General features: G+C 36.7%; 1 protein-coding gene across 2 annotated transcripts in view; it reads left to right on the forward strand.

The window, feature by feature from the left end:
* myo1ea (myosin IEa) overlaps window positions 1–13,341 on the forward strand; it is a 139,968-nt gene that overhangs the window by 92,051 nt on the left and 34,576 nt on the right. For both annotated transcript variants that reach the window (XM_039773727.1, XM_039773729.1), the window contains exons 14-18: window positions 297–464; window positions 3,249–3,334; window positions 4,776–4,857; window positions 5,190–5,296; window positions 10,551–10,649. In XM_039773727.1, coding sequence (XP_039629661.1) covers window positions 297–464; window positions 3,249–3,334; window positions 4,776–4,857; window positions 5,190–5,296; window positions 10,551–10,649 — 542 coding nt within the window. The remainder of the gene's footprint in view (window positions 1–296; window positions 465–3,248; window positions 3,335–4,775; window positions 4,858–5,189; window positions 5,297–10,550; window positions 10,650–13,341) is intronic.

The raw sequence follows: 13,341 nt of genomic DNA on the forward strand, positions 1-13,341 counted from the left end.
AAGGGACCAAGACTAGTACATTTTTCAGTGTCCATAATTGATGAAGTCATCAGCTATATAAGGAAAATCTGCAGATGACAGATGGAAATTATTACTTTGTGAGAACATGCAAAAGATGCTTTTCCAGTATTTTGATTATAAATGCTTTTTCAGTGTCTGCCTTAATGTTGCATTGTTGCTTTCTGAGATTTGGTTTTTCCATCCATGTGTCTGCAGGCTGTTTTTGAAAGTCAGTAATGAACTAGATTTAGAGACTAATGTCATTCACTGTAAATGGTCTTGATTTTTATTTGTAGAACCCACCAGGTATTATGAGCATATTAGATGATGTGTGTGCCACTATGCATGCTGTGGGAGAGGGAGCTGATCAAACACTGCTGCAGAAGCTACGGATGCAGATTGGCACTCATGACCATTTTAACAGCTGGAACCAAGGCTTCATTGTTCACCACTATGCAGGCAAGGTAAGCAAAGAAACTGTAAATGGTGGGGTCCCATAGCTTTGAAAACTGTAGGTGAAAGCAGAATATTTTAAACCATGTTTTATTTTTTACACTGGACACCTGCAATGCACATGACATTATTCACTGTAACAAATATGAATTTCAAGTGCCAGAGATGCCAAAACAAATAAAGTGGCAGTGACAGCAGACCAAAAAGCAGAGATGGAGGAGGATCCCAGAACATATGAAATAATATTAGGAAAGTTTAGGGGACAGTGCTGACAGTAAGGATCACACAGGAATAATGCTTGTAAGGGTTGATATTCAAGTTATGCATGCATTTATATCCAAGCATGTTTATGATTGACAGCTTTAGATGAAAAACAAATGGGTGTGATGATCGAGCAATTCACTCTATCATAACTCCCCATTCCCTGTTCACCTAACCTTTGAAAAATGTCATCCAATTTCGAAAGTTACCAAAGTACTGTTATCTACCACACTGCTTGATAATGTATTCCACGCATCTGTGATTCTTTTAATGAAGAAAAACTTTAAGCAACTTTGAGCAAAATTTACCCTTCCCTAGCTTCCATCTATGCATTAATCCACCATACTAATTCCTTTCACAATTTTGAACACTGTAGTGTTTTCTCTTAATGTTGGTTTCCTTAAATTGAAAATGTTTAGCTGCTTTAGTCTTTCCTAAAGGTTCATACCACATAATTCTAGAATTGGTCAAATGGTCTTCTCTGGTGTTTCTTTAGTGTCACTTTATCCTTTTTTGTAATATGGATAGCAAAACGACCCAGAGTATCACAGATAAGGCCGCCTCAGTGCATTGTATAGCTTAAGAATAATCTCTCTTGATTTGCATTAAACATATTGTGCTGAGTGGCCTAACATTCTATTAACCTTCTGTACAGTGGACAGTCTGGACAATGAGGAGTCTACTGTGACTCCTAGGTCCTCTCGTATGATGTACTGTCAAATTTCAGACCTCGACACATTTTTAATTTGTTACATTATCATCTGCCATATACAGAAAGTAAATGTATCTGCCCAAATCCGAGTTCTGTTCTGGTCCATCAGTACTCATTTTTCTGACTCTAGGAAAATCAACACGCTACCAGCTTACTAGTGATACTTTTACACAGATCATTAATATCAATTTAAGGAGCAGTGGCCCTAGCACTACATTTTTTACATTGTCTAATTGGGAAAAGTCTATCCAACCAAAACCTTTTGTTTCCTATATTTTAAGCTAGTGTTGTACATATTTACAAAGTACATGTTGAACTTCCTCTTGTTTCAAGTTGATCACTAGCCCCTGATTTGGTACCTTATTAAAGCATTTTGTAAATCAAGATAAATAATTGGTCAATTTCTCAAGTTTTGAAGTAGTCTGCTACATCATAAAGTGGTCAACCAAGGGGTCAGATTTTGAGGGAGCTGGACCCCATAGTTTCTCTATATGAGTGCAAATTACAATCCTGTGTGTTTGTATTAAGATGTTTCTTTTAACCAGTGTTTTCTACTTGTTTAATTACACGTCTAACAGTGGAAATCTCATTGTATGTCAGTCATCAATAGACATTGTTTTAGCACAGCTTAGCTTTAATACAACAAACTAAATATTTATTATTCTCTGTACTAAAAATGTTTAGGCAAAACAGTCCTCTGTAAAATCATCTGTAGATGCCCCTTCTGAATATGACTTCCTGCACTGACTGAATATCGCAGTCTGTCAGTTCTATAGAGAGTTAGGATCAGCCATTTTGTTGCCTCATCCATCATCCTCAGCAGCTGGACAGTTTGTAAAGGCCACCATTTCATCTCACAGTAACTAATGATAAGGTGTAAAAATCAGTTTAAATGTTTTTCCTACAACCTGTAAGAAGAATCTGGATTAGATATTGGGACAGCTTAGCTATTAGTTGAACAAAAGGGCTTGATGGACTGAATGATTTCCTCTTGTTAGTCAAATGTATTAGGTGAGGATTCTATTAGGTTAGGATTCCTTCTCACACTTCCAATATATCTGAGACTAGATAAAAGACAATTATGAAAATAAACATGAGTGGGAGAGACTATAGATAACAAGGCTATACATTTGCTTGTGTGTGTAACTACACTAACAAAATGACCTACTTCATTTCACATACTACATGAGCAAAGAGATGCTGAGTTAAAATATAAGCAACACAATTAACCACAAAATGCACCAACTTGTTTTTTATGCCTTCAATTTTCTGCTGAATGCCTTAACGTATACTTGATACTACTGGGCTATTGCTGATATTCAGTACATCAACATCTAGCTTACTAAAGTGGTAGCATTGACATTATGTAATAACAGATTGAAGGGATTTTATAAGTTTTGGGGTATTTCAGCATGCGGTTTATAGAAAGTTATATCATCGTGGACAAATTGATTAGCTGATCATATGCACATACGAAATTTATTCACTGACATTTTCTTTTCAGTAACTGGATAGAAAAAAATCTTAAAATCAATACTAACAGAATTAAAATATTATTACACTCTGGGAGTGATGAATTAGGGAGTACTAAGTTTATTTATTTTTAAAGTCATGTCCAGTTAATTAATCCAGGTTTGTGACATTTGCTGTTGTGATGAGACTTTAGCTGGTTAGTAGCACTTTTCTTAATAGTAATATTTAAGGGATTCCATATTCAATTTAAATATGTGTTATTCTTTCATTAAATTTGTCACATTTTTTGTCATTAATTTTTACCCCCATTTTCCAGTTTCGTTTTTAAGGTGCCTACATTTCATTTTAGGTTTCTTACGATGTGGATGGATTTTGTGAAAGGAACAGAGATGTTTTATTTACAGATCTCATAGAGCTGATGCAAAGCAGTGAGATGTGAGTCAAATGTTTGCTTGTTCTAATACTTTTTTGTTCATTTTCTTAAAGAGATTTATAAACATTTTTCAGATTCACTAACATCACTTATGGAAATTGACAACAGAGGCAGGCACACAGTGATTCACATTCATAAACTAATTTTTTTTCCCAGAGTCTTCAGATTTTACCCCACATAGTGTGATCTGCCTGTCTCCTAATGATTTAATGAAGTGATCTTTGTACTTTACCTAGTAATTTTTTTTAAATGTTCTTAAGCTGCAAACCTCTAGCAATATGTGTATGCTTTGGATTAATTTACAATATTAAGCTTTGGCCCTGTAGTGAGCACCTGTCTGCTGTAGCAGCATGCACATTAACTTCAGTTCTCTTCATATTCAGATTTTGCCAAGCAGTCCTGTCTTTGTTTTTTCTAGCTTTGAATGTACAATTTTTTTTTTGTGCATGAATGTACATGATTAAAATACTTCAGCACTAGTGCTCTATTATTATTGTTTTTGTTATAATAGTAATCATAATAATATTGGAAATACTGCTTGGTATAAACTATGCAGTCAAATTATATTTTGGGCCAGATTGCTTGCCTATATGAATTATGGTTTTCTGTTGCACCTGTTGATGAAAAACTACAGAGCAGTGTGTTTTATTCCATTGTAATCTTCATGTGTATACACTTTGAGTTACATAATGTTGAACTCCTGCAAATTATTCTAAAAGATCAGTAGTATAAAATATGAATTGTGAAAATCTTGTGTTACTAATAAAGCCTATACAGCAGCACAGTGTTCAGATGGTGCACTCCCTCTTTCTCCATCATCACCCATACTCGCCACCCTCATCTTAATCTAAATTATTTGTCTCCTGCCTCTAAAACACTGCCTAGTATGAGTAGTAATACAAAGAATAAAGTGCCGTTTAAATATTTTTATAGTAAAATTATATTACATTATTAATTATTGAGTTTAATTTTTCTGTGTGTGCATCATATGAAAAAATAACATGTTGAACTTGTTCACTCATATAGTGATGTGCTCTGGAGTACCATAAACATATATACAGTACATTCATTGCCCGTGGTAGAGGGATGTTCTTAGTGGCTGGGAGTTGGAGTCCTTTTTATTTCATATACATTTCTGGTTCCTTGAAGGTTTTACAGAACAGAACTATGACATAACTTGAGGTGTTTATGTTTGTTAGGGTTTATATTGGAAGATATGTGCATTTTATAGTGTTTTTTATTTAATTATAATTTGTTGTATTTCATTGATTAATTCGAAAGAAAATGTCATTGGCTGCAAGCATGCAATTGCCCATGACCCTGCTCAGGACAAAGTGGGTTTAGAAAATGAATGAATGGATGGATGGGTATATTGATATTGAATCAAAAGTATTGTCTTTTTTTATAACTTGGTGATTTCTATTTTTCTACTCTGTACTATAGACCCTTTATTAAAGCACTATTTCCAGAAAGCCTTCAGGCAGAGAAAAAAGGACGTCCAACAACAGCAGGAAGCAAAATCAAGGTGATTTAATCTGTGGCATGTCTATGATTAATTTGTTGATTGTTGGCAGCCAAGGACTTGGTAGGTCTTACTTAAACCAGGACTGTTGGTGTGGCTGATTGGCGTTATTGTAGTCAGTGCTGTATAATGTCAGTGTTTGTTTGGCTTGGTACTATTAAGAAATCATTAAGCATATTCATCTGTTCCTTTCTCTCAATATCACATTTTCACTATGTCTCTCTTCACTTTAAGACCTATTTGTTTTTCTCCTTTTCTGTTGTACCTGGCTTCTTCAGCTCTCCAGCAACACAAACATAATTGACTCTTATCTTGTGTGGTTTCATTGATTTCAGAAACAAGCTAATGATCTGGTGAGCACACTGATGAAATGCACTCCCCACTATATACGCTGCATCAAACCCAATGAGACCAAAAAGCCAAAAGACTGGGAGGAGAGCAGGTAAGGCTTCCTTAACATGTTAAAAGTAATCCGCATAATAACAAGGAGCACTTATATGATGCAGCCCAAAATTAGTTTTTGGTTATATTGTTATGCACAAATTAATATGTGCATAATCCAAAAAAAATGGTGTTGTGGATGACTTTGGAAGTTGGAAGGCTTTTTAGATTTCTCCCTTCAGTATGTTGCAGAAAAATGGGGCAGGATGGGTGACACGAGAAAAAGCAATGGGTTTCATAAAATGCTATGTCCAACCAACTTTGTATTGAATAATATTAAGGCAGCTCCGATTTATTACATTTATTTATTATTTTTGCTGTAAATCTAATATTTATACATGCAGAAGGGTGCACAAAAGTCAAAATGCTCATTGCACAATATTTATTGTATGGTACAGTAATGTATAAAGAGAAGAAAATGTAATTCATAATTGTAAAACAAAGATACAAAAAACAATAACATACCCATGTGCAAGCTGTATCTCACACAGAACTGCCATCTTGCCCTTCTCTGTCTCATTCTCCAAACAGTGTGTATCCTTAATGGACCCTGCCCCATTTGTCCATGATAATTTCTTATCCACTGGGCATTCCATCACACCATCCATGCAGATTTTCATTTTTGAAAACCAATGAGTTGTACAGCAGTTGAAGACATAAGCCAGCGTTACTTGCATGTTTGTTTTTGTTGGTACTTTTAACTTTGAAGCATTTTTCAGTTTCTTTTGTGTCTTATGTATGTTTTCTGATTTAGCTTTTTGTTTGCATGTTTATATGTTTTCATTTTTGTTGGTTATTTTTGATTTTTTTTAATTCACTTTGAGAGCGACATTCGCATTCCAGCCAGAGGACAGGAAATAATATTTTATAATACACCATTGTTTGAATTCTTCAGACATTTTTCTATTCTTTATGTAATACAGAAAATGGAAACGGCTTCATATAAATAAAAACTACTGTGGAGAGTATTTTCCAAAGGAACTTCATGGGGATTGTTTCGTTTTCATTTGCGTTATTAAACCTTCTTAATCTGAGACATCTATCATACTCTCAAGTACAGTAATCCCTCGCTATTTCGCGCTTCACTTTTCGTGGATTCACGACTTAGCGGGTTTTTAAATATAGTAGTAGTATTTCCTAGTCTAAGAACAACAAAACAAGTTTGGTGACTAAGTGCGTTATAACACGGGCTGTTATTGGTACATGGGAGGGAGACAAGCCGCTCTTCGACCGGAAAAAGAAGCAGCGGCAGCAACTGCCAATCACAATGTTTTTGCAGCCTCGCAAAAAAGAGCCAGTTCCTGTTACTACTACGGATACACCTTCGGAAACCATGGAAGAGGTGCCCCAGGAAATGGCATTGCCGTCTGAAGAGACGTAAAATACAGTCATCGGCTGCGCAGTAAAAGTCATCTTTACCTTCATTGTCATCATTTTTACTGCACAGCATATTCTACACCATCATCACGTCATATATAGCTACGTGTACTTCGCTATACAGTAACTGTAAACTTATCTACCGATTTCATATTGCTGAACAGTTGTCCCTGTTATTAATAGAGTAAAGGGTGGGTTATAAACAGTACAGGGAGGGTTTAAAAATGTCCAAATACACATTAAATTATTAAATAAATATGGTGTCCCTACTTTGCGGAAATTCAGTTATTGCAGCCGGCCTTGGAACCTACCTCCCGCGATAAACGAGGGACTACTGTATAGTTTTCTGGTAGAAGCCAAACAGCGCATGGAGTAGGTCTTTAAAAGCATTGTATTATTTAGTGTAAACTCTTCATCATTAGAAATTTACCTTAAAGTTAAACAAAATTAAACTAAACAAAAATCCATGTGCCTATTTTTTATTATTATAGGAGCTTCTTAATTAGACTGAAGGGTAGGTATTGCTGTAAAATTCAGATTTTGCAAAGAAATCATAAATGTTATCTATGTAGCTGTATTAATATGAATATTTGCTTTAAACAATTCAGGGATGATGATAAAAAGATCCTGTTACCTTTGTATTAAACAGTTGCCTTTTCTACAAGAGGCAGCTAGTGCAGCTAAGGTTTAACCGACATGCAGGTTTCCCAAAGGATTGTATATTTTCACCTCTTCTTTGTTGTACATGAATTACTCCGTTTCACACACCCTACTTTTTCTCCTCCATCTTCTCCTCCTCCTCCTTTTTTTTTTATTCTTCTTTTGGCTGCTCCCATTAAGAGGTCACCAAAGCAGATCATCTGTCTCTATCTAGATAGATAGATAGATACTTTATTAATCCCAAGGGGAAATTCACAAGTAAAATAGTAAAAAGTGTCCAGGGAGCAATTCCACATAAAAGAAAGTGGTAGAAGTGATCAGTGAAATAGAGAAAAATAGAGATAAAAAGGTCAAAAGATAAAGTCATATACGGAGCTGCTGGAAAGGCTGCCACTCGGATGCAGCGCCGGAAATGAACTATCCCTGTCTTTCATATATTTTTCTACCACACTGACTGTCTTCATGCCCTTCCTCACCAGATCCATAAACAGAGTACATTGATTTTGGAAATATGTTCAAGTTTGTTGATGACACCAGTCTTGCAGTATTAAACTGAAATTAAATAGATAGATACTTTATTAATCCCAAGTGGAAATTCACAAAAAAAAAATCCATGTCCAAGTAGTAAAAGTAGTAAAAAGTGTCCAGGGAACGAGTCCACATAAAAGAAAGTGGTAGGAGTGATCAGTGAAATAGAGAAAAAAGGTAGAAAGATAAAGTCATACATGGAGCTGCTGGAATGGCTGCCACTCGCGGCAGTGCCTGATGCATTAATTGCGAGTATATGTACCAGAACAAGTTATCTGACCTTATGAAATGGTGTAGCCTACATCTAGAACCAAATGTCAGAAAAACAAGTTTAAGACAGGCAAAATAACCCTCTCACAACAAAATAGAAACAGGATGTGGAGGTGATGGACAAGGTCCCAAGCACCAAAAGTTCAGAGTGTCCCTTATTGAAGTGTTTTGTCATTACATACAGTAATATGCCAAGAACAGCAAGTTGCTAGGGAGATTGGCAAAGCCCCGAACATCTTACCTGACTACAAGGTATGAGGTTTATGAACTTGGCACCTTGACCATTGAGAGAGTCTTCTGGACTAATTTATTGAATTTCTTACTGTTTTGATAAGTTAGTTATTTATGTTTTAGAAATGATTACTGTTGTGTTAGACATGCTAAATGTATCAGATATTAAAAATTGTACCGGTATGGTTTTTACTGGACACTGACACTGCACAAGTCTGACAATTTCTTAGAAGCCGCATCAGTTCATCATTTTGGGAACATCCATTTAGCTGTATGTCAGTCACAAAATATAGAGGGACTTGCAATAGAGGCTGTGTGTGTCTGATGTAGGGCATTGGTACGCATACATTAACTTAAACTTATACTTTATTTATTGTAAAAATGTTTACCTGTACCAAGATAAATTTGAATTCTAAATAACAAGTAATTTGCCAACCTCTTCTGTTTTACATATTTGCCTGTCTTGTTGGTGTTGTTGCATCTTGTTTACCCTCTATGTCAATGTACTGTATGAAGGCAGTTATCATGTTTCTGTAATCATTCTGTTTGTCAGTAAATTGTGTTATTGTGTTTTTTAAAATGAGTGCGCTTCAGTTGCCTTGAAATAAGTCAAACAGCCAGAGACCACCTCCTACAGAGAAAGGTAAGGAAAATAAAGTAGGAGCCTTACCAAATGTAAATAATTTAATCTATGGCACTGCCGAAGGCAAACCCAATAAGTAACTGAAGTTAATCTCCTTTCCTACATCACACAGCACTTTTGAACTGCTGCTCCGCTGTTATGCTGCTCACTCTCCCTCCCATGCTGCATAGCTGTGCTCCCAAAACTCCACAGAGCAACAGCTGATTGCTCGTGTGTCAGTGCTTTGCAGTGTTTGTGGGGAAAATCTTGTGTAGTGTAGGGCCTGAAGAATTTGCCCATAAAAGGGAAAGTACCAGCTAATCTAGTATTCACGCCCGTTCATCAGTTAAAAAAAAAATCTCAAGGAACATTGGCCATGAGTACAAAAGGCCTTGACTCGGTTGGCTGTAAATTGCCCTTTAAGGTAATGGTTTAGTTTATATCAAAGATGGCTGCCATTATTATTATATAGTGGAACTTCAGCTTGCTATCTAAACTCCAGCAAATTCAAAATACAGTAATGTGAACTGATAGTAGAACATAAAAAGACACATAAGAATGAAAAAGGGAAAACTGCCAAAATGTAGTGTCTGTGTGCTTTATTCCTTATGTTGTGTAATAAAGGGGCTCTTGCAGTGTCACATTCTCACTTACTGTTCTGTGCAGTGACGGAAGGTAAAATTGGTCACGACTTTCAATTTATCACGCTCACCGCTGCACACAATGGTGTAAAAAAGAGCAAGATTCTCTGCTGGATTCATCCATAATGCTGTGTCTGACTCTGCTGTAGTGTAGAGCTGAAGTCATCAGCAAATTAACATCATTATACAATAGTATATTGATATGTCTGTAACTGAATCTATTGATTTATACACTGTACATATTAATGAGTAAGAATTAAACAGTATTTCCTATACTTTTAGAGACATTGTACAGGGCTGTCAATGGACACTATTGCTATAAACAATTTTCCGTCTTGCACAGTGCTTAGAAATGTATTTCTTGAACAAGCAATTTTAGAGAGTCTAGTATCGCTCTTGAGCTGCCCCACATATACATGTCATCCATTTAGAAATATCTGGCTAGCACCCAACGTTGCTTCATTAGGCTGAACCCATTCAGGCTGCAGGGGTCACTCGGACAATAAGAACTTGCTGACAGACACATTTTTTGCATGGCCATCCACTAATCGTCTTTTGTGTTTTTTAATTCTTATATTTCCATTTATTAATTGTGATAAAAATAAAGAAAAGTAATGAGTGGGATCTAGCAAAATAATGAAACTTTTCCTTATTTTTTTTTTTTTTTTGTTTTGTTACACCTTGCAGTTTTCATTAAATATTTGTTGTCAAGTAGCTACATGCATTTTCAGCTTCCGTCAGTTGTCATCAGAGACTGATGTATTCATTTCAGATTCAATCCTAAGGAAGAGATTACTTTGTAACGTGTGTTTTATCTAGTGGTGAAAGGTGATCTTCATAGGAATATCAATGGCAAGCATGCTTTTAATATAGGAGTTGAGTTGAAGATGATATAATGAAGTCTCTTTTTTTTGTATGTGATTTAGAGTTAAACATCAGGTGGAGTACCTAGGCCTGAAAGAAAACATCCGAGTGAGAAGAGCAGGTTATGCGTACAGGAGGATCTTCAGGAAATTTCTAAACAGGTAAGATTATTTTGTTGAAAGTTCTGGAATACAGTGGTGTGAAAAACTATTTGCCCCCTTCCTGATTTCTTCTTCTTTTGCATGTTTGTCACACAAAATTTTTCTGATCATCAAACACATTTAACCATTAGTCAAATATAACACAAGTAAACACAAAATGCAGTTTTTAAATGATGGTTTTTATTATTTAGGGAGAAAAAAAATTCCAAACCTACATGGCCCTGTGTGAAAAAGTAATTGCCCCTTGTTAAAAATAACCTAACTGTGGTGTATCACACCTGAGTTCAATTTCCGTAGCCACCCCAGGCCTGATTACTGCCACACCTGTTTCAATCAAGAAATCACTTCAATAGGAGCTGCCTGACACAGAGAAGTAGACCAAAAGCACCTCAAAAGCTAGACATCATGCCAAGATCCAAAGAAATTCAGGAACAAATGAGAACAGAAGTAATTGAGATCTATCAGTCTGGTAAAGGTTATAAAGCCATTTCTAAAGCTTTGGGACTCCAGCGAACCACAGTGAGAGCCATTATCCACAAATGGCAAAAACATGGAACAGTGGTGAACCTTCCCAGGAGTGGCCGGCCGACCAAAATTACCCCAAGAGCGCAGAGGCGACTCATCCGAGAGGTCACAAAAGACCCCAGGACAACGTCTAAAGAACTGCAGGCCTCACTTGCCTCAGTTAAGGTCGGTATTCACGACTCCACCATAAGAAAGAGACTGGGCAAAAACGGCCTGCATGGCAGATTTCCAAGACGCAAACCACTGTTAAGCAAAAGAACATTAGGGCTCGTCTCAATTTTGCTAAGAAACATCTCAATGATTGCCAAGACTTTGGGAAAATACCTTGTGGACTGATGAGACAAAAGTTGAACTTTTGGAAGGCAAATGTCCGTTACATCTGGCGAAAAGGAACACAGCATTTCAGAAAAAGAACATCATAACAACAGTAAAATATGGTGGTGGTAGTGTGATGGTCTGGGGTTGTTTTGCTGCTTCAGGACCTGGAAGGCTTGCTGTGATAGATAGAACCATGAATTCTACTGTCTACCAAAAAATCCTGAAGGAGAATGTCCGGCCATCTGTTCGCCAACTCAAGCTGAAGCGATCTTGGGTGCTGCAACAGGACAATGACCCAAAACACACCAGCAAATCCACCTCTGAATGGCTGAAGAAAAACAAAATGAAGACTTTGGAGTGGCCTAGTCAAAGTCCTGACCTGAATCCAATTGAGATGCTATGGCATGACCTTAAAAAGGCGGTTCATGCTAGAAAACCCTCAAATAAAGCTGAATTACAACAATTCTGCAAAGATGAGTGGGCCAAAATTCCTCCAGAGCTGTAAAGACTCATTGCAAGTTATCGCAAACGCTTGATTGCAGTTATTGCTGCTAAGGGTGGCCCAACCAGTTATTAGGTTCAGGGGGCAATTACTTTTTCACACAGGGCCATGTAGGTTTGGATTTTTTTTTCTCCCTATATAATAAAAACCATCATTTAAAAACTGCATTTTGTGTTTACTTGTGTTATATTTGACTAATGGTTAAATGTGTTTGATGATCAGAAACATTTTGTGTGACAAACATGCAAAAGAATAAGAAATCAGGAAGGGGGCAAATAGTTTTTCACACCACTGTATATAGGAAAATCGCACTTCTCTCTGCCCAGCACTTCTCCCAACCTGGTTAGTTATGCTACTGCAAAGTGTGTGTTTATTTTAGACAAAATTAGAAGTTGTACTTTTATTACAGCTAATGTCCTAGACTGTGCCTCTTCTAAAACGTCAGTGGAACGTCATTAGTTTGTTTTTCCAGAAGTGTTCTTCTAAATGTAGTTATTTTTCCCTCTCCTCCCATTGTCAACTGATAATCTCTCAAACCTTATTTTAACAAGAATTCGTACTGATACGACTTTGATTATAATTAAAGAGTGTTCTGCAAGAAAAAAACTAAACCAGATGTTAATGCTATCTACAACTAAATGACAAAAAAGTACTCTGACATTGTGACCTTTAGGACTGAAACCTGCATAATGGATCAGCTGAAGGCACCACTGCATTACTTAGTTTTACTGCCAACTGTGGGAACATGGTGTCTTCCAAACTTTACTTTTTCAATACGTTGCAACACATATACAGCCTAGCGTCTGACCAGGAAGTGCCCGGTTTGTAGTTGTTTTTGTTGGCTGGCCTCACAGAACTTTCTGTGTTTCTGCAAGGTAGCCAAGAATAAGACCATTTGAAGAGATAGGAAGATGGGGGTTGGGGAGTCGAGCCTCAGATGTGCATACAGCTCTAGTCCGGGTATAATATTTCTCTGGAGAGGAAGAGAGGATGCCCCACCCTCGCTGCCCTTGTCTGACTCATGCTGGCAGGAATACTCAAATACCAGACAACTTGGAGCAAGGAATCTGGAGTTGTGTTTCCTGAATTAGAAACTCTTTCATTAATCAGATGTTTTAAATATTTCTGTGTGCAATAATTTTACCAGGCACATGACTTTCAGTTCTTAAGCACGAACATATCTGTTTCGCATGTTCATTCCGCTTATCATGTTTTCTTTCTGATGGCCTCTGAAGGCTGACTGCTGCATAGTAAGTACTGTAATCTAAACTTTATATGTGCAGAAGGTATTCTTCAGTATGGTATTTCATCCATCCATCCATCCATCCATCTGTTATTTATTTTTTA

This window comes from Polypterus senegalus, chromosome 12 (assembly GCF_016835505.1).
Source record: "Polypterus senegalus isolate Bchr_013 chromosome 12, ASM1683550v1, whole genome shotgun sequence".
NCBI lineage: Eukaryota > Metazoa > Chordata > Cladistia > Polypteriformes > Polypteridae > Polypterus > Polypterus senegalus.